The sequence below is a fragment of the Corythoichthys intestinalis genome, chromosome 3, assembly GCF_030265065.1.
Source record: "Corythoichthys intestinalis isolate RoL2023-P3 chromosome 3, ASM3026506v1, whole genome shotgun sequence".
Lineage (NCBI taxonomy): Eukaryota > Metazoa > Chordata > Actinopteri > Syngnathiformes > Syngnathidae > Corythoichthys > Corythoichthys intestinalis.
In genome coordinates this window covers 65,615,930-65,636,889 of record NC_080397.1, presented here as the reverse complement: position 1 = coordinate 65,636,889, position 20,960 = coordinate 65,615,930, and the positions used below count along the sequence as shown (strand labels likewise).

At 40.4% G+C, this 20,960-nt stretch overlaps 1 protein-coding gene and 1 long non-coding RNA gene across 2 annotated transcripts; one reads left to right on the top strand and one right to left on the bottom strand.

Annotated features, from left to right (window-relative positions):
- The first annotated feature begins 826 nt into the window (after positions 1-826).
- On the top strand, positions 827-20,682 carry LOC130912773 (uncharacterized). Its single transcript, XR_009062640.1, has 5 exons — positions 827-941; positions 19,661-19,727; positions 19,843-19,891; positions 20,426-20,471; positions 20,601-20,682. It is a non-coding gene; the product is annotated as an uncharacterized LOC130912773 (long non-coding RNA).
- LOC130912772 (uncharacterized) lies at positions 2,167-8,062 on the bottom strand. The gene is made up of 4 exons (XM_057830789.1): positions 6,811-8,062; positions 5,558-5,926; positions 5,126-5,242; positions 2,167-3,462 (listed from the first exon to the last, which is right to left on the bottom strand). Exons 1-4 carry the CDS (start codon positions 7,513-7,515, stop codon positions 2,485-2,487), a joined length of 2,169 nt encoding a protein of 722 aa, XP_057686772.1. The 5' UTR covers positions 7,516-8,062; the 3' UTR covers positions 2,167-2,484.
- Positions 20,683-20,960: the final 278 nt, after the last annotated feature.

Here is a 20,960-nt window from a genome sequence, read left to right as displayed (position 1 = left end):
TCAGTTATGTATTGTTACACTGGGGGGAAAGGAAATTACTGCATAGTTTGAAGTCATCTAGGACCCCATGATACTGAGCTGAAAGGCTCTCAAAAATACTCTCGTATGAAACCTAAAAATTCCTAAAAAGCATAATTTTAAGGAGCACAAACTATGGATTATCTAGGAGGGGGGGATTTAACAAAAAAGTTCCCTCTTTCCTGTTTCAAAATACAAAATGTCAACGTAACAAGAGGTCTTGTCTTGATCATACTAAGAGAGTGGTGCGAGAGGGGATCAACTATCTTTTTTTTTTTTTTCTTTTGACATTTCTTCAATGTGACAATAAAGTAAGTATGCAGGCTTTGTAAATTTGAGGGAGGCTGATGACACCAACATGAAAACGCGAAAACAAAAAATAAAGGGCTAGGTGGAGCCTAGCTATAACAACAATTGAAAAATGAAGTCAGGTCTGTTAATATTAAGCCTGCACAGACATTCTCGTGTTCAAAGGATGTCCATTTCTAAGTAGTTACTAGCAAGGATGTTGTCAAACTCCGTGCGAAATTCAGGATATGAACTATACGTGGACGGGACCTCAAGTGTGGCTCCACAAGTATGAGCAACAGGCCTTCTGTTAACAGTGGCGGAGCTAGAGGGGGGGCCGGGGTAGCACTGGACCCCCCTAAAATCTGATTGGACCCCCCAGGTGCCACCCCAGATGATTGACAATGACATATCGCGGCACCGACTGCTAAATCCTTCCTGTACAGTAGTTGGCGCTATGTACCACAAAGCGTTGCAAATTCGCTTTCATGAGGAGAAGAAGAATCGCCACTGAAACGGAGGAAGATTTGAGTACTTGGTCATCGTTGACGGAACGGAACACGGAAGATAAACAAAGTGACAAGGAGACGAAATTGGATACCCTGCCTTCAAGCCACTGAAATCCTCGTCGTAATGTAAGTTTTATGCTGGTGTCCTAATGAGTCAATGTTTAAATTTGTAGGAAGGAGATTTTTTGTTGTCGCTAAAACAGAGAGCCAAGGCATATATCTCATGTCGTCCAGCTTCCAACAGCCGTTCGATATTAACTTCTATTTTTAATTCATTTGGGTCGCTATTTACATACATGTTTCTCCAATAATTGTAGAGCATTAGCCAGCTGTCTCATGCTCTCTTGCCTTAAATGAAACGTCACGTGAACACGGTAGTTGGCCGGCCGGGCCTGCTGTCAACTAGCTTAAAAGTCAGAATATTACATTTGTGTCTACGGTGGTTTATTTGCCCTGAATTTTTAAAGGCTTGAAGTAGGGATTTAATCATTTACCAACATTGTGTGATTAGGAGTGATGCTAGGAGTAACGTTAACAGGACTGGCTCATTGTTTCATAGGGACAGTTCAGAATGAAAAGGCAGGGGGCGAAGATTTATAACCTCTTTTTAAAGCGATCCAAGTCTGGGACGAGTCAGGCTCAGGATGAGAAAGAATCTGGCACACACTGCCCATCACCAGGTCAGTCAGAGCAGAGAAGCAGCTTCTCTGGTCTGAGAAGCAGTCACATGCTCACTTCAGCAGTAATTTTTCAGATACAGGTTTCCTACGTGAGTATGGGAAGTATGGAACTTGATTTTTTTATATTTAGTTCTATAGTAGTAGTTCTACTATATATTTCCATACAATGGCTTCCATACCACTAGTATGGAAGCCATTGTATGGAAATATATTTATCTTAAAAGTTATCTTAAAATATTTGGATTAATTATTTTGCGTACATCACTTATCTACAATCTCCTGGAAATAATTTAGTGACATAATGACATACAAATTCAGACATGACTAAGCTCTTCACTATGTTCTACTTAGACCAAGGACAGTTTGGGAGTCAAATAGTACGCCTTGTCTTAGTTAAGACCTGTACACTGTGTGTGTGAGTAACTATGAATATGTTGTTGCATTTTCACTACTTTTGTAAAAATTAGTTATTATTAATGACTGATTGAAAAGTTGTTACCAAGTTGTGTTTTACATTTTTTACATCGTTAAGATATTGATATGATAAGAGAGAAGTGTGTGTGTGTGTGTGTGTGTGTGGGGGGGGGGGGTGTCGTGTGGGTAACTTTGAATGTGTTGGTGCATTTTCACCGTTTTTGTAAAAAATAGTTATTATTAATGACTGATTGAAAAGTTGTTACCAAGTTGTGTTTTAACATTTTTTACATCGTTAAGATGTTGATAAGAGAGAAGGGGGGTGGGGGTGGGGGGGTCGTATGAGTAACTGTGAATGTGTTGGTGAATTTTCACCATTTTTTAAAAATATAGTTATTATCAAGTTAATAAACTAATTATATACATAAATCTCATCACCTGTGTGGTTAGTATGTACATTTCAACATTTGACACTCTGATTGCAATTGATAAGTCAAGAAAAAAATGTATTGTTATAGTCTTTGGACCCCCTTAAATAGCCTCGGCCACCCCCTGGCCACCCCAAGAATAAAAGTCTAGCTCCGCCACTGTCTGTTAAGGCCAGTTTCACCATTAAAGCATACCATAATTTTGTCTACGCAAATGACAGAGGAACCAGTCCAGAAACGCAGTATTTTTTCAGCTTTGGTTTGATCAGCATTTTTCACGTAACGCTGGAGATAGCTTAAGGTTAACGGCTCCACCTGAGACAGCACTACCTTTGTTGTTTGAAAAAGTTGCAACAATCTTTTGCCTGTGGCTTTCTTTGAGTCGTACAGGGACAACACACTTCCCTTATCAGGTAGTTTCTGATAGACAAGAACCATTGGTGAGGAGAAGCAATCAACTATATATTTGGGCTCTTGTAGAAGAGCTTTATGAGCCATTGTCTCAATGGCAGGCTGCAAGCTGTTTTTTGGAGGAAGGATGTGGGAACCCATCCTTGTAAAAAGGTCAAGCAAGTCCTCATCATCACTTTCCTCCATTGTGCCCTGAAGGCACTTCTCAACAGCTGATCTCTCTGTGGGTGGAAGGTAGTTAAGAAATGATGACATTTGAACATCTACATCAACTGAGTCAATGCCATGGATGCAAGCTAAGATGAAAGCCTTTGACAGCCTCACTGGAATGACACCATGATCTAACAATCCTTTGACCCAGATCCGCCCGACTGCTTGCCATTCAGCCTCACAGAAATCTGGCCTCAACCTTGGAACTCGCTCTGTTTCCCCTTCACAGTGTTCAAGAAACTGTTCCCAAAATGCAGTGTAAACCTCCCTTGACACTCCGGCATCATCAACACCACTTTCATTGACTAAATTAAATGTTAGATTGAACTTCATTATGCCACTGTCCATAAACACAGACAAGAGATCATCAACAACCTTAATCCTACAAATGGATGCATGTCGTGTGCGCTTTGGATTTCCTTCATTGTCAGGTGAGGATGACGAAGACAGATAGCTGTCTAAATCTGAGGGCAAGTCTTGCAGTGAAAGATTCGGCCCGCTCTCCTATAAGAAGAACAACACATTCAAGCAAAAATTTGTGTAATCAATTAAGCAGATGTAAAATGTTTACCACATTAGTGTGAAACCCTAAAGAATACACCCCTACATTTAAGAAATAAGCTACATTGTAAAGTGTGAATTTCAGAGTACAGGTGTTAATCAAAATATTGGAATATCATGAAACATTTCATGTCACTGATTCCATTCAAAAAAACTAAAACTTGTGTATTATATTGTGAGTGATGCATATCAAGTGATTACTTATCTTATTTTGATTATAACTTTCAAATCCTAACAACTCCAAATTGAGTATCTCAGAATATTAAAACATTTAGAAAAGGTTTAATATAAAAGACACTATATGGAACTTATAACACCTGCAAAGACCTTTAAATGGTCTCTTAGTCTAGTTCTGTAGGCTATGCAACCATGGGGAAGATGCAGGCATGGCAGTTGTCCATAAGACAACCATTAACCCCTTGCACAAGAAGGGCAAGGCACAAAATGTCATTACTAGTAAGCCTGTCTGTTCACACAGCTCTGTGTCCACGGACATCAATAGACAAGCTTAGGGAGGGAAAAGATGTGGTAGAAAAATGTGGACAAACAATACAAATATCCTCACCTTGGAGAGGCTTATGAGAGAAACCCATTCTAAAATGTGGGGGAGATTGACAAAGAGTAGACTGCACTGCAGCTGGAGTTAGTGCCTCAGGTACCACCACACACAGAAGTATGACGAAATATTAGTACTACGGATTATTGGGGCCAAATAAAAAGGAAAAAAAAGGACTACAAGATTCAAGCTGTATTGTTACGACGAGGAAATAGAAGTGGTACCATTACTACGGGAATAAAAGTATTATTGTGTCGGGCCAATGTAGACGAATAAACTGCTGCTTACTTTACGTATTGAAAAAAAACAACATTGTCGCATCTTGTTTTTATTAATTGAAAGATTTATACCAATACTTCATCTTGGCTCCCAGCCACATATTAGCTTTCTGTAGTTTTACGTAAGTGACATAATTGTATATTTGACTAATATTTTGCATCTCCTGAGTCAATATTTTAGAATCAGCTTCATAGATAAAGAACTCCTTTATTCTTTGGCTCATCTACATAAAATTAAAATCAATAGAAGTATTTATACTAATGCTTTGTCGTAGTTCCTAGCTAAGGCCCATGTACGTAAAGTGCGTAGCGTCTTATTCAGTTATATTATTCTATGTAATAATATGACTTTTTTTTTTTCGTAATAACAGTTAAACTTTTTTTGCCTTAAAGTATCAGTACGACTTTAATATCAGTCCTTTTTTTTTTTTTTATTTGGCCCTAATACTCCGTCGTACAAAAGTACGCCAAACATGAATTTCTGCTATTACGTTCCTGGTGTCAAGCCTCTCTTGAACAAGACTGAAATACACTTTTATATAATTTGATATTTGATGTTCCATTTTTTTTTTTACCAGTACCTTTGGAATTTAAACTGGTGAGTCAAATGACATCTCATCTATGTTCCATTTTTTTTTTTACCAGTACCTTTGGAATTTAAACTGGTGAGTCAAATGACATCATAGCAGACCTTTAAAGGGTAATTCTGGAGCCTAACATCGACATGAGCATGTGATACACGATAAATGACAATAGTTGTAATAGACCTTACCTGTGCCACTTGCATTGCCTCACAATGTATGGACTGGGCAACTTGCGAAGGGAAGTCATTAGCTGAAGGCAATGGCAGTTGTAATGCCTGTACGGTCTCACCATTCTTTTCAGCATTCTGATGAATTAAACATAATATATTAGATGACTAAGCTATTACAAGTTGACCTCTTGAGTTTATAGCCTAATTGTAGCATGTTAGAATGCTTTCTTTTTCCAAATCTGAATTTCACATCAATTATTCTTTCTGCATTTTCCCTAAAAACACAAACACACATTTGATGGAGCGATCTAACAATGATTTGAAATGTAAAAGGAAAATGGCTAACTTTCTTGTCAGATAACTGTCATGAAGTGCTGACAATTAACATAGGCAGTACATTTTCGCCATTCAACGGAAAAAATACTTGTATTAGTATTTCTACCTCCTTACCCGAAAGGTTAAAACAGACTCATCATCACCTCCATCGAATCCGCCAAGTTTGTCATCTGGATCCCATACTACTGTATCCGCCTCATCAAAAGTATCATGGAAGATGATTTCTGTCTCAGTTTGTGTCAAGTCATCATTAATTACTCTGGTCAGGTCAATAATTTCAAAGCTCGGGTCGGGAAAATCATTAGAATTTGGGAGATTCACCCAAACTGTGTCATTTGTGTTGGTGTCATGCCCCTGGCCGATGTCTGTTTCTCTATTGGCTGTGTGGGTTGAAGAAGAGGGTTGGGATATTTCTTCCCAATTTGCCCTCCCAGTCTCCGAAATTCCTCTTGGTTTTTTAAATCTTGGTTTCAGATGCAGATTCTGAAACAAATCAAAATAACACAACTTATTGTCAGCAGTAGTTTAAGATCATGGGTTGGTAAAACATTTTATCTGGATTAAAAGCCATGCAAACAATATAGATTGGGATTTCCAGCAAAAAAAATATGCAAGTGTAAGGTTATTAGAGTATCTTCAACCTTCCTTCAGTTTTTGTGATGCACCCCAACAAACACGCACAAGAAGAATGTGAAGATGATAGGCCAGTGCCATTTGTTAATCAACATGCTTGACTGCTACAGTGGCAGCACAGGTTCAAACCTCAATTGCAGAGGGATGAAAAGGCAGCACAGTTATGTTACCATCAGACCAATTACTTGTATATCTAATATACATTTGTTTGTTGTAAACAAGTTAAAATGGAGTTCTTTTTGTAGTACTGTATTTTCCGCACTACAAGGCGCAATTTGAGTCTAAGGTGCACCTTCAATGAATGGCCTATTTTCAAATTTGGTTTCATAAATAGGCGCATCGCATTATACGGCGCATTAGTAGTAGTAGTAGTAGTAGTAGTAGAAGTTATGGTTGGTGTTGCGTTATACATCCACTAGTGACTAGATGGTACTTTGCTAAAGGGAATGTCATGCCATGATTAAACAATATTGATTCCATATATAAGGCGCATCGTACTATAAAGCGATGCTTTTAAGAAAATTGAACGCTTTTGAGTGCAGCGTACAGTGCGGAAAATACAGTAGTTAGGTGTTAATTTCACAAACATTTGCGGTAATAGTTTTTCCCCCCCAAAAAAGTTAGAAGTAAAATTCTAATAACTTCAGCTGCCAATATATTACCGTAAATTCGTTGTTATGATAGCCCCCAGTTTTTAGTGCACATACAAAAATATTGGACCAACTGACACGAACCTCCTCATGTCGGTCACTGTCAGATGAGTTTTCATGATTCCGTACACACGTATAAGCATGATCTTCTTCTCCCATCCACTGTGAAAGTGCTCCCTCAGACATGCTAACAGGTAATGGATCGTCACAATCCACTTGAGATGTTGAGACCAGTTCTTTTGTGCAGATGTAAAATCTAAGCAGCCTCAGTTTGGTCTTTTCATACAACCTACCAACTGTTTCATCAAGTGAAATCTCCTTTCTTTTAAAATCACAGACCTCAAACGTAAAGTCACCAACTTCTCCTTTGGATGAAATTCCATCTGGGAAAAACAACTCCTTTCCCAATTCCAAAATCTGAGCAGCAGTTGTGGTTTTTTCTATGGTAGCATGTCTTGTTCCTCCGCCATCTTTCGTCTTCACTTGATAGTATTCATTATTATCAAAATGGAGCCATCCAGTTTCAATCTTTCTGCAAGTCTTTTCTGCTGAGACTTGTTTTTGCCGTGCGGTTGCCGTTCCCTGACCTCCATTTTGGGGCACAGTGGAGGATCCACCCGGTACTCCTTTTTTTTTCGAGCTTATTTTGTCTCTTAACCTTTGTAAAAGAGTTTCTTTATTGTTGCTGGACATTTTTTGTTGGCAGAAGGAAAGGGTAGCTACTCGATCACCATATGAGGTGATATATTTGCCAATTTGCTCATCACTCATGATGGAAATTACTGCCATATCAACCTGCAAACAGAAAATTGAGTAAATACATGATATTTACCGCAATGATAACTACTGTAGATACATTCACAGAGTAGTGGCACAAAATTACAGCAGCTTTAATTACGATATTACACATATTCGAAAGTGTCAGAACATATTTGTGACATAAGTATTTTTGTATGAAGTGTTAATGATTATTTTTTTAAAGCCAATAGTAGTCTACTGCTAGAAAAAACGACGGTCCCACGGTTTGTACCACGTCGTATTAGTATTCCATAATGTACCCTTAGGAGCTCCGTAAAAAGACTTATAGAGTACTTTTCTTGATACTTAACGATGCATGCTATAACCTGATTTACATTACATACACAACGGTAGCGGCAACATATCAGGTGTCCACGTCCATGCTGCTGTTTTGACATCGATAACGTTGACAGTATGAATACGCACCTTGTCTCTTTTCATGCGCGTAATATCCACGTGAGGGATATCTCTTGACCGCAAGAAACGTTCCAAGTCTTCCTCCATCCGTCCTTCGACTTCCAAAACTCAAACTGACCTGGAGGCACAACTATCTTCCAACATTTTTTTTTTTTTTGCTTCGATGTTAACTTTTTTTTTTTTTTCAGTTTTTTTTCAGTTTTTTTTTTTTTTTCTTCGACGTAATTTTTTTTTTTTTTTTGCTTCAACCTCAACTTTTTTTTTCTGATTCGACGTAAAAAAATTTTTTTTGCTTCTACTTTTTTTTTCCGGGGCATTTTTTTTTTTTTTGCTTCGACCTTTTTTTTTTTCACTTTCGTGTTTTTTTTTTTTTTTTTTTTTTTTTTTGCTTTGACAGAAAAAAAATCTTTCGTGTCCCTCTAGGGGCACATTTTTTTTTTTTAACGTCAACTTTTTTTTTTGTCTCTCTTTTTTTTTCTTTTTCCATGTCACCTTAGGGGCTCCGTAATGGGTCTGCATGATATATATATATATATATATATATATATATTTTTTTTTTAAGTCATTTTTTTTTTTTCAAACTGCATTTTTCCATCCAGAGTGAGGAGGCACACTTTAAATATATTAAACTGATATAGGCATCTTTGAGTGAACTACGAGTAAGATTCAAGTATCTTGAGGCCGGGCTGAGTGTCCTCTTTTTTAGAAATCAAAATATGGTCACCCTAGCTTAAAGCCCTTACCAGACTTGGACGATAGCATCTGTGAAGGAGGCCTCAAAGGGCCCAGAAAGTCCAAACGCCAGCGGCGAAGCGAAAAACAGCTAAAGCTAAGTCGCTCAGACTCCAGCAACTTGAATATTGAGGAGGGGTGGAAGATACCCGAGAATATAGCAGAATTGCAAAGACGGATTAAGACCCTAGAAAACTGTTTTAAGAATGTGAATGCTAAGGCTATTGCTAACTCTAGTGCCACAGGAAAAGACCAGTTTATTCTCATTAATGACTTACTATACATTGTTAACAATACTCAAAAACGTCTGGTGGTTCCTGCGTCCTGTTGGCAAATTAGTATTGCATGTTGCGTGGGTTGGACATCTTAGGTGTCACAAAACATACTTGCGTGTGAGTGCTCGGTTTTACTGGCCAGGCATGTACAATGACATACAGACTTATTGCACCACATGTCCAACCTGCCAAAAAACATCGCCAACTCGGAGATCTGACAGGGCTCTCCTCCATCCACACCCGATAATATCCACACCATTTCGCCGAATCGCCATGGACATTGTTGGACCGTTGGTCAGAAGTGCTCGGGGCCATCAGTATGTAGTCTGTGACTATGCCCCTAGGTATCCAGAAGCCTTTCTGTCACGTACAATTACTGCTCCAGCTGTCCTCCATTGCCTCGTACAGTTATTCTCCCAAGTTGGGATCCCCAATGAAATCCTGACTGACCAAAGAACCAATTTCACTTCTCGTCTCTTACAGTTGTTCCATAAACAGTTAGGGATTACAGCCTTGCGGACCACACCTTATCATCCTTAGACAGACGGCCTTGTCGAGAGATACAACCAAACGCTGAAGAGGATGCTGCAGAAGTTTGTGGGCGACACAGGAAGTGTTTGGGATAGATGGCTGCCATTCCTTTCTTCGCCTACAGAGAGGTACCTAAGGCTTCCACTGGATTCTCACCTTTCGAGCTTTTGTATGGATGGGACGTGCAGGGACCCTTGGACTTGCTAAGCAAAACATGGACAGCATTCGAGGCCAAAGCCAGTGAGAGGGGAATCATCAGGTACGTGCTGCAAATGAGGGATCGCCTGTCAAACTATCTCGAGGAGGCTGAAGAGAACCTGAAGGAGGCACAAAAGAAGCAAAAGCTATGGTATGACCAACAAGTCAGACACCGTGACTTCCAGCTGGGCCAGAAAGTACTGTTGTTGCTTCCATCCTCCAACAGCAAGTTATTAGCAAAGTGGCAAGGCCCCTACACCATCCTGCGACGAATGGGACCGTTCACTTACGAAGTACATCAGCCTGACAAGAAAAAGTCCAAGCAGACCTACACCGTGAACCTTTTCAAGGAATGAAAGGGGGCTTCTCTAGCAAATCCAGACATCACCTGTTTAGTGACGAAGGTGGAGGTGGATGATGAAGATCCTGGTGTTCCTGTGGTCACCGATGCATGACCCTCACGTCATTCACCTCACGGTTGACCAAGCTGCCGGCCTTCAAAACATCTTCGAGGAAATACCATCAATCTTCAGGGCGGAGCCTAGCAGGACCGCCGTAACAGAGCATAAAATCCGGTTGAAGAACACCAACCCCATTCGTCAACGCCCATATCGGATCCCCCAACAACTGACAGACCAGCTGAAGAAGGAGGTGCAGTCGATGCTGACACTGGGAGTTATTGAGCAAATCAACATCAGAATGGTGCAGCCCAGTTGTCATTGTTTTTAAGAAAGACGGGTCTTTGCGCATCCGCATTGATTTCTGAAAGCTGAATTCCATCTCTGCTTTTGACGCTTACCCTATGCCCAAAATAGACAACCTCTTGGATCGCATCAGCTCAGCAAGTTTCATTACAAAATTGGACTTGTGTAAGGGCTATTGGCAGGTACCGCTGGAAGCCTCCAGCCGGCCATATACTGCCTTTGGAACACCTATTGGTCTGTATCAGTTCACAGTAATGCCATTTGGCCTGCATGGTGCCTCAGCGACCTTCCAACGCCTCATGGACAGGGTTCTTCAAGGCTGTGAAACATTCAGTGCAGCTTACCTGGATAGTGTTGTGATTTTCAGTAGCACATGGGAAGAACATCTTGAACACCTGAGAGTAGTATTGGGGAAGATCAAGGAGGCGGGGCTGATCCTGAATGCATCAAAATGTGAGTGGGCACGCCAGGAAACCAGATACCTAGGGTATCAACTGGGTGGAGGAGAGATACGACCCCAAATTGACAAGATGGAAGCAATTCAGAAGTGTCCTCGTCCTCGCACAAAAAAAGGTGCGATCGTTTCTTGGGCTTGCAGGATAGTATCGCAGGTTTGTTCCACAGTTTGCCACAATTGCAGCTCCACTCACCGCTCTGACTACAAAGGACAAAAAGAATCCAGTGACTTGGACAAAGGATTGTGAAGCTGCCTTTAAGACTGTGAAAACACTCCTCTGTTCATCTCCAGTACTGCGCAGTCCAGATTTTAACCATCGCTTCTTGGTCCAGGTAGATGCCTCCGATGTAGGGCTCGGAGCAGTACTTGCACAGGGCGACCCCGTAGCCGAGCAACCCTGTATCTGAGCCGGAAGTTGCTACCACTTGAAGCCAGGTACTCTGTGGTGGAAAAGGAGGGACTAGCCATCAAGTGGGCTCTGGAGTCTCTCAGGTATTATTTATTGGGTAGAGAATTTGATCTAGAGACAGACCATCGGGCCCTGACTTGGATCAACTCAATGAAGGACCACAACAGCCGGTTGACATGCTGGTACCTTTCGCTGCAGCCTTTCCAGTTTAATGTCAAACACCGGTCTGGAAAGTCCAACTTGGTAGCTGACTACCTCTCGAGGTTCCCGAGACTTTTGTCAACCTTCGGGAGGAGGTGGATGGTGTCAGCTCAACCTAGCCTCCCTAGGTCTTTTGAAGTCACGCAGCGGTGCAGATCAGGTCACCGACTTTTTTTTGTTATTGGTTATGCTATGAATGCTTTTGTAAATATGGTTAATTTTGGTTAAACGGTTGTAAATAATCACTCCTGCACTTTGTCACAGAACACTGTTGGGAACGCTGCTAACAAAGAAAACACTGAAAAACCATCAAACCGCTTCGGTTGCCATTCATTGCGAGCAAGAGCCCCGCCACAGAGATTATGAAATACAGTGGCACAATCAAAACCTTATTCTACTTCTGGTGAAAGAGAAACTTTCCTCACGCTTGGGAAAGTGGAAGTGATCTATGTACTATGTTCATTAAAAGACATCTATCATTTTAGCTGTACGGCTAAAGCCTAATTCCAGAATTGGTGGACATTTTACGTCGTTCTCTTCATATTTTACGTAACCCACATACAATGTACTAAAATATGCTTTTTATTGTTAAATTTAGTTCCTGAACTCATTTGAGTCAGCTTTTATTGCATTCCCGGCAGCTCGGACCATAACAACAGTAACACAACATAGACTTCCTGTCCGTCACTTATATATGTCCCTCTCCAACATCAAACCAAATAGAAATAGTTCCTATTGTTACATCCTTTCTCTTTTCTGAGAGCATTCTCCTTTATAACAATACCTCCAAATCTGAAAAATAAATTGAACATAAAAAACATTTTCAAAAATATGATCAGGTTAGTCTGACTTTGGAAAGCTCTATAACACGACTTAAAACCAACAGTACGTAAACGTTGTGGTCAACATTCACCATTTTTGAACATTGTAGCATATACAGTCATTTCTATATAAACAGAACAATATTTTTTTTTCTACCATTCTCCTTCTCAAAGTCACAAAATCCTTGAAATGTTGTGGTGTCACAACGATACAAGCTCTGGTGGTCACAGGTGTATTACTGTCACCAGTGACAACAGCAGCTCTTCTCTCGGTGAGAGAATGGGGAGGAGAAGACTCCATCTTCACTTGAATCTCAGCCTTGATGTTCTTGGGCTCACTAAGCGCAAGTCCTTGAGCATGCCTGAGATGTCTCCGGTTCCTCTTTGCCGTCTTCACTGCCGATTCTGCTTTGCCGTTGCTCTGTGGATATCCAGTTGACGAGGTCTTTTGCTTGAATTCCCAAAGTCGGCTGAATCTCACGAACTCCTGTGATGCACATTGTCTGAAATCACAATGTCTGCCTTGGCGAGCAAAGTGGGCTTTCAACTTCTTAATCACAGTAGTGGATTTCGCACCAGGCAGGTAGTCTATCTCCCATATATTGGAATAGTCAACTGTGTAAGATCATCCTTGTTGTCAAAGGAGAAAAGATCAGTACACACCTTCACCCAGGGTATGTTAGGCATCTCATGAGGAATCAGTGTTTGTTTTTGTTGTTTATTGTCCACTGATCTGCAAATGTCAAATTGAGCAATATAAGTTTTGATTTGATCAGTCATTCCAAGCCAGAAAACACTCTCCAGCTCTCCGCAGGCAACCCTCTACACCTAGATGTGAGGAGTGCAAACGGCTTGTGATCTCCCTGCGCAGTGCATTTGGTATGATAGCACGTCCTCCTCTGAACACTATTCCATCCTGATACCTCAGTTCATCCTGAAATGAGAAGAACGGCCCAATTTCCGCTGGTGCTTGCTGTCTGGCCACCCCTGGCTCATTGTTTTAATGAGCAACTGTAGTGTTTCATCTTCTCTTGTTGCAGATCGGATTGCAGTCAATCCGTCCTCTGAAATAGGTAAATGTAGTACTATATTAACAGTTTCAATTTCAGCTTCCTCCTAGCCTTCCACTGAATGCTCGGGAAGATAAGCTCTCCTAAGTGCGTCAGCAAGATGCATGTATTTTCCTGGTACATGTCTCACTTCTAGATCATTTCTCTGAATGCGCATCAGCATCCTCTGAAGTCTATTTGGCGCACTCAAAAGTGGCTTCCTCACTATGGTTTCTATTGGTTTATGATCACTTTGTACCGTTACTTTGTGTCCATAAGTGTACTGGTGCAACTTCTCCATGCTGAACACCACAGCCAGTAGTTCCTTTTCTATTTGAGCATTCCCCCGCTCTGTTTGTGTGAGTGCTCTGCTAGCGAAGGCGATAGGCTTACCTTTTTAATGAGAGCTGAGGCCGAGCCTGTGTGAGAGGCGTAACACAGTACAGCAGGGGTGAAAGTGAGCCGGAATGCACCGGATCGGCTTTCCGCTATGAAATACGGAAGTGGAACGCCGTTATGGCATACTGTGCTTTGATCCCGAAAATATGACGGCAACTGTCAAAACCCCATGTTTAAAAAAAACCTGCCACGCTGGCGCACACGCATCTCCAATAAGAAAAATCTACTAACGTCAGATTTACAGACACAAGTGTTAACAACAAGCCCAATAAAGAGCTTGTGTAGCGTCATCCATTTCCACCGATATTTATTATTCATTTATTTATCCTGCATAGTGCTTCCCAGCATCTCTCTGTATCTGACTAGTAGGGGTCTAAAAAATCCAGCCCGACCCGGCCCGATCAATTCACTTGATTTGCAGGTCCGAACCCGAAAAAAAAAAAAAAAACCGGGATTTTATTTTTTATTTGTTAGGACTCAAGTGGAGGAGGAAATGCAGGGATGTGATGCGTGGTTGCGTTTTGTGTGATCGCATTTGTGACAATGCCTGTTCATAATGATAACAAATCAAAGCCTGTCTTTTGTAACGAAGTCTCCCAGTTAAACAATAAACATAATATCTCTTATATTTGTGTGTCTATTCTATCAGGCAGATATAGTGGATTGACATTTATTTTAATTTCTTCGAGTTGGCAGAAAAAAACGCAAGTTTTTTCATTGTTTAAATAGTCTACATAATTGTATGATTATTATAAATGCATTTACACAACGAAATAACGCTGGAAAAGTTTGTTAAATATATTTCTTGTATGAGAGCAAAGCGTGACATTCATTTACATTCAGCTAAGCCGACACAGGTTTCTGTATCGCATCTTCAACAATCAATTTGAAGCCTTTCCATGCCCCACTCTCCTTTTCCTACTGTATACTCAGTCTTCAGTTTCTTTTTCACTTCTTATGTATCGAAAAGGAAATACCAGGATGTGGACTCGGAGGGCACCGGGGCGAGAAGGGAAGATTAAAAAGAGCGTTCACGTCTCCCTCCGTTTTATCCAAATTATTTATTTGATAAAAAGTATTCCTTAGTTCAACACCCATACATCGTTTTAGTTTACATATATGAATAAAAATTTACTCAAAAAAACAAAAGCGAGAGAGAAGTCTGGCGCGACCCGAACGAAAATAATTTACATTTTGGGCGCCACTTGGGTCGGATCGGGTTGGGTTCGGGCTTAAGATCTATTCTCTACAAAAAAAATAGCTTGTTTAATTAAAGGTGCAATGCAACGGAAAATTGATCAGATCTTTAAAAGAAAGGAAAGAGTTTATTTTATTTGGGTGGTTCAGAACACGTTCCATGTTAATGTGTACTTATTTTTGTTCATTTATGTAAGGCTACTTATTTCCTTAAAATTAAAAAAAGTCAGCTTGCTTTTTCTTCAAAATATATCCCATTTCACTGTGCATAATATGTCATTTGTACATTTTTTGTTTTTCTAAAAGGAATTCTATATATTTATTATGAAAAAAAAGTGTTTACAGTATATTATCTTCTATTTTAAAGTATATCCTATGTTCTTGAATAGTTAAAATTGAGGTTTCGCTTTTAAATTTGAGGAAATATAAAAAATTAGATGGAGTTTTAGATGGAATTTTGTAAATCAGTGAAAAAATACAATTTTGAATGGAAATCGGTTTCTCATTCATGCCTTGTTCCAGTGTAATGCAGCAGCCTAATGCATGTAGGAAACCTATTAATTCATTCATTTATTTTCTGAGACGCTAAAGCGCACGAAGGTCACGGGGGTGCTGGAGCCAAGGGAGTTCCGGCAAGAAATTTTGGCCACTTTCACCCCTGCTGTACAGTCAGTTATTCCTCTGGGTAATAATATTTCAATACTGAAGCATTTGCTATAGTCTCGTTCAGTTTGGTGAATGTCTCCTCATGTACTGTTGTCCATTTCCACTTACTGTCCTTATTATATGGTAATTGTCTCAAAGCTTGACATTGGTCAGACAGGTGAGGGCAAAACTTTGCTAGGTATTTCACCATACCCAGGAGTCTCCGGACTGCTTTGACATCCACTGGTATTGGCATTTTTGTTACAGCATGTACTTTTTCTGGATCTATTTTCAGTCCCTCTGCAGTTAGGATATGTCCAATGTACGTGGCTTCCTTTTGCCTCAATTAGAATTTTTCTGCATTCAATTTTAAGCCTTTCTGTTTGCATCGTTCAAGAAAAAGTCTCAGTTTGTTATCATGATCACATTCAACAACTTCTTGGGCCTCACCTTGTCCTGTGATCAGCACATCATCTGCAATAATGTACAAACCAGGAAGGTCCTCCAATGCCTGTGTCAGCTTTTGTTGAAAAATCTCGGGAGCAGGACTTATTCCAATCGGCATCCTCAGCCATCTGTAACGTCTAAACAAAGTGGAAAATGTTGTGAGGTAGCTGGATTTGTCCTCTAGCTTGACATGTCAGAGACCACTTTTGACTTAGGCTGCAGACAGGTCCCGTAGTATGTCTTCAATAGTGGCTAATGGGAAGTGACGACGCTCTAATGCCTTGTTCAAAGGTTTTGGATTAATGCAGACTCTGAGCTTCCGGTTTGGTTTCTGTCCCTCAACCATCCCTCTAATCCAGTCCGCACTGCATTCTACTCGTGCCATTATTGCTCTGCGCTGAAGGTCCTCTTTTAGCGGCTTCATCATAACGACTGGAACACTTTTCTTTGGGAGTTGTACTGGTTTCACTGTTTCATGTACAGTGGGGGCAAGTAAGTATTTAGTCAACAACTAATTGTGCAAGTTCTCCCACTTGAAAATATTATAGAGGCCTGTAATTGTCAACATGGGTAAACCTCAACCAAGAGAGACAGAATGTGGGGAGGAAAAAAAACAGAAAATCACATTGTTTGATTTTTAGAGAATTTATTTGCAAATCATGACGGAAAATAAGTATTTGGTTTATACCAAAAGTTCATTTCAATACTTTTGTTATGTCACCGTTGTTGGCAATAATGGAGGTCAAACGTTTTCTGTAACTCTTCACAAGCTTTTCACACACTGTTGCTGGTATTTTGGCCCATTCCTCCATGCAGATCTCCTCTAGAGCAGGGATGTTTTGGGGCTGTCATTGGGCAACACGGACTTTCAACTCCCTTCCACAGATTTTCTATGGGGTTGAGATCTGGAGACTGGCTAGGACACTGCAGGACCTTGAAACGCTTACGAAGCCACTCCTTTGTTGTGTGTTTAGGATCACAAGTAGCGTTTCCACCAAAAAGTTACATTTTTGGTTTCATCTGACAAAATGACATTCTCCCAGTCCTCTTCTGGATCATCCAAATGCTCTCGAGCGAACCGCAGACATGACTGGGAGAATGTGTTATGGCCTGGACGTGTACTTTCTTCAGCAGGGGGGACACGTCTGGCAGTGCATGATTTGAGTCCCTGGCGGCGTATTGTGTTACTGATAGTAGCCTATGTTACTATGGTCCCAGCTCTCTGTAGGTCATTCTCTAGGTCCCCCCGGTGTGGTTCTGAGATTTTTGCTCACCGTTCTTGTTATCATTTTGACGCCATGGGTGAGGAGGGAGTTGAAAGTCCGTGTTGCCCAACGACAGCCCCAAAACATCAATGGTCTAGAGGAGATCTGCATGGGGGAATGGGCCAAAATACCAGCAGCAGTGTGTGAAAAGGTTGTGAAGAGTTACAGAAAACCTGTAGCCTCCGTTATTCCCAACAACGGGTACATAACAAAGTATTGAGATGAACTTTTGATATAGACCAAATACTTATTTTCCACCATGATTTGCAAATAAATTCTTTAAAATCAAATAATGTGATTTTCAGGTTTTTTTTCTCCACATTCTGTCTCTCATGGTTGAGGTTCACCCATGTTGACAATTACAGGCCTCTCTAATATTTTCAAGTGGGAGAACCTGCACAATTAGTGGTTGACTAAATACTTATTTGCCCCACTGTATCTCCATTTTGTATTCTCCTTCAAGACAGCCGTCTCCTGTGAATACTTCCGCATACTCCTCCTTTATTTGTTTCATCGTCCACCGGTCATGTGTGGGCTTTTGTGAAGTAACAATGCTGTCTATTGCCAGAATGTTTTCATAGTGCACTTTTATCAGCTTCATGGCCTCACTGGCTCGTTTACCCAGTATTGGAATGGTGCCATCTTTATCCACCAGCTGATAGTTTTTGGTTTCTTGGGTTTCTTAGCTTCACTTTCCTAGTGGTTTCATTTTACTTTTATTGTACATTACTAAGACTGTGTTTGTGTCTTCAAGTTTTGTTTCAGGGTTTGGCATGTTAACTGGGATGACGTTACATGTAGCGCCACAGTCAATCTGGAATTTACTTGTTTGCCCAACAGCATTCCATGTCCATTTTATTCCAGCATTCTATGTCTACTTTATTCACATTCCCTACTCCTTACATTGTACAGTTGACCAAATGTCTTACTCAGTTCATTGAAGAAAAATCTCACAGTTCACTGTTGAGATGGGCACTGTCAACGCAATGGCCGACGGTTGCCATCAACAGCACTCCACATTCATAAGTCTGTGATGCCATCTTTGACATCGTGCTGACCTGGTCCATATTCTGAAACACATTCAATGGATTACCCATTTGGATTTCAATCAAATATGTTCAATTTACATTAGCTAATCTAACTTCAGTTCAAACTGGAGTGTCTTTGTGGGAGTTACTTTTCTGATTGTTAGTACAAATTCATATATTGATTTGTTTCAATGAGATGAAAAACACTTCTTTCAATCCAAATACGCCATCTGTTTTGTAATTTTTTTCGATAAGGATATGCCAGTTTATAGACAATGAACCTTTTAATTATCACAATTTAAGGTAAAATAATACGATTATTAAAAATGATAGGTGCACAATTCCGAACACTCACCTTGATTTTTGTGGTACAGCCACGGCTTGAACTTCGCCATTTCTGTGCATGTTGGGTCCCAGCACCGCTGGACTGGCCATCGGGCATACCGGGCATTTGCCCGGTGGGCCGATGGCGATTTTGGGCCGGTTCTGATTTTTTTTGTTTGTTTCACAACGGCATTAATCGCATTGGTACACAAAACTGGTAGATCGGCCCATCAGTCAAGATTGGTTATGGGCTGGACCAATTACAAACGAGGGCCGATGCCCCCTCCCTCTTGATCAGAGGTATCAGATATACATTAATCAGACATACAGAGAGAGGAGATAAACAAAATGGATAACTACAAGAAAAGGAAAGGAGGCGCGGAAAAAATTAGAGATAGAAAGAGACATGCCCTTCATGCGGATGCCGCTAAATGTGTTAAAATAACACAGACGTTTGCCGGCGGCGAAGCTTCCTCTTCAGCGACAGCAGCAACCGCAGGTTACGATGGCGGGGGTGGCCGTCAGGTGGATGAGGGGAAGGGGAGGCAGGAGGAGAGACCCGCGGCCGCAGGCGGTCCGAGTGGAGGGGAATCTGAACTTCAGGTAAGAAGTGTTGAACTGCAGTCTATCTGGTTCAGATATGAATTAAGCGTGGGTGTAGTTTATTTTCATTGCGCTCGCTAACACCGCCAGTAGTTATAATTAGGCCGTTAAGCAATTTAGCTAGCTGTTCATGCAAACTAACATGATGGGGTTTCTCTAATGCTGGACGGTTTCTATGATGCTATTCTAGTTGTAATTATGTTAGTGCTTAAGTAACCTTATTTTATTAATTTAGTTAAGTATTATCTCTCATATGCATAAGACACTAGGTGGGATGAATATAAGAATGAGATATTGTATATACAAACAGCTGTTTTCTTCCAGCCTTAACCTCTCACTGTCTCTTATAGGGTGCTGTCACTCATTTTTGGAAGGCTGCCGTGGTCACATTTTGATATTCATCTCATCTCTGTTCCTCTCTGTCCTTTTTTCAGGATCCCATCATGTTCTATGTTTGTTCAGGAGGTTCACTTGACCATGCAGACTTTTGGATTCCTCTAAGTAAGTACTGTATAGAAAACATGATTCAACTGTGTAAAAATACCAGCACTGTGATCATCAGAGCAAGTCCATCAGGTGACATTCTTTTTCACCTCTGTCTCCTTTCACTTTGAAGGTTCCCATGTTGCTGCAGTGGAGGTTCAAGGTTACTGTTTATTGATATGGTAAGTACATTAGTCTGTGAAAATATCACTTAATTACTTCTGCTAAGTTGGTTTGTTTGTGTACGGTATAATTCAAAAAGTTATGGACGGATCTTAATGAAATTTTCAGGAAATGTCCACTCTGGGACAAGGAAGAGATGATTCAATTTAGAATTAGAGGTGATCCGGATCACGGTCTTGATCCAGGATTTTTTTTGAAGGATTCTTTATCATTGCAGGATAGGGCGATTTTCAGCATATGTGTATGCAACTCCAAGAAAATTGCCCTGATTGCTTGTAAAAAAAAAAAAACAGGACATGGCCATGGTAGTTGCTATGAAATGACACATTATGATTTGAATTCTGCCAATATTCTGGGTACTGTGATCCAGTACATGAGAAAAATAGGGGCTTATCACATTTTTTTGACACAGTGAGGTAACAGATGAGGGTACAGACATACAAACAGGTCTATGCTCTCTGAATGTTTTTATAGTTACAGGCTGTAATTTACACATTTTAATATTCATCTCAACTCTGTGTCCTATTTTTCAGGATCCCATCATACTTTGTTCATTGTTTGTTCAGGAGTTTGCCCTAAGTAAGTACTATATGGAGTATATGATGCAACTATTTTCCCAGATTTTTCTAGAAACCAGTACTGTGATCATACAAGTCCATAAAGTGTTATTCTTTATCACTTATCTTCCTGTCTCCTTTCACTTTTTAGGTCTCCGTGTTTGAGGGCCTATTCTGTGGATAAGTTTATTTGCACTTTTGATGCAGTAAATAAATAGTTTATGAAAAAAATCACTAAATCTGTCCTTTAATTATTTTAATATACAGTGCCTTGCAAAAGTATTCGGCCCCCTTGAACCTTGCAACCTTTCGCCACATTTCAGGCTTCAAACATAAAGATATAAAATTTAAATTTTTTGTCAAGAATCAACAACAAGTGGGACACAATCGTGAAGTGGAACAAAATTTATTGGATAATTGAAACTTTTTTAACAAATAAAAAACTGAAAAGTGGGGCGTGCAATATTATTCGGCCCCCTTGCGTTAATACTTTGTAGCGCCACCTTTTGCT

Excerpts from the sequence above, each read along its gene's own strand:
- LOC130912772 (XM_057830789.1), bottom strand. The coding sequence starts at position 7,515 with ATGGCAGTAATTTCCATCATGAGTGATGAGCAAATTGGCAAATATATC. Across the intron at positions 5,927-6,810 it reads ACAGTGACCGACATGAGGAG|AATCTGCATCTGAAACCAAG; the intron begins GTTCGTGTCAGT and ends GATTTGTTTCAG. Across the intron at positions 5,243-5,557 it reads AGTCTGTTTTAACCTTTCGG|AATGCTGAAAAGAATGGTGA; the intron begins GTAAGGAGGTAG and ends TTAATTCATCAG.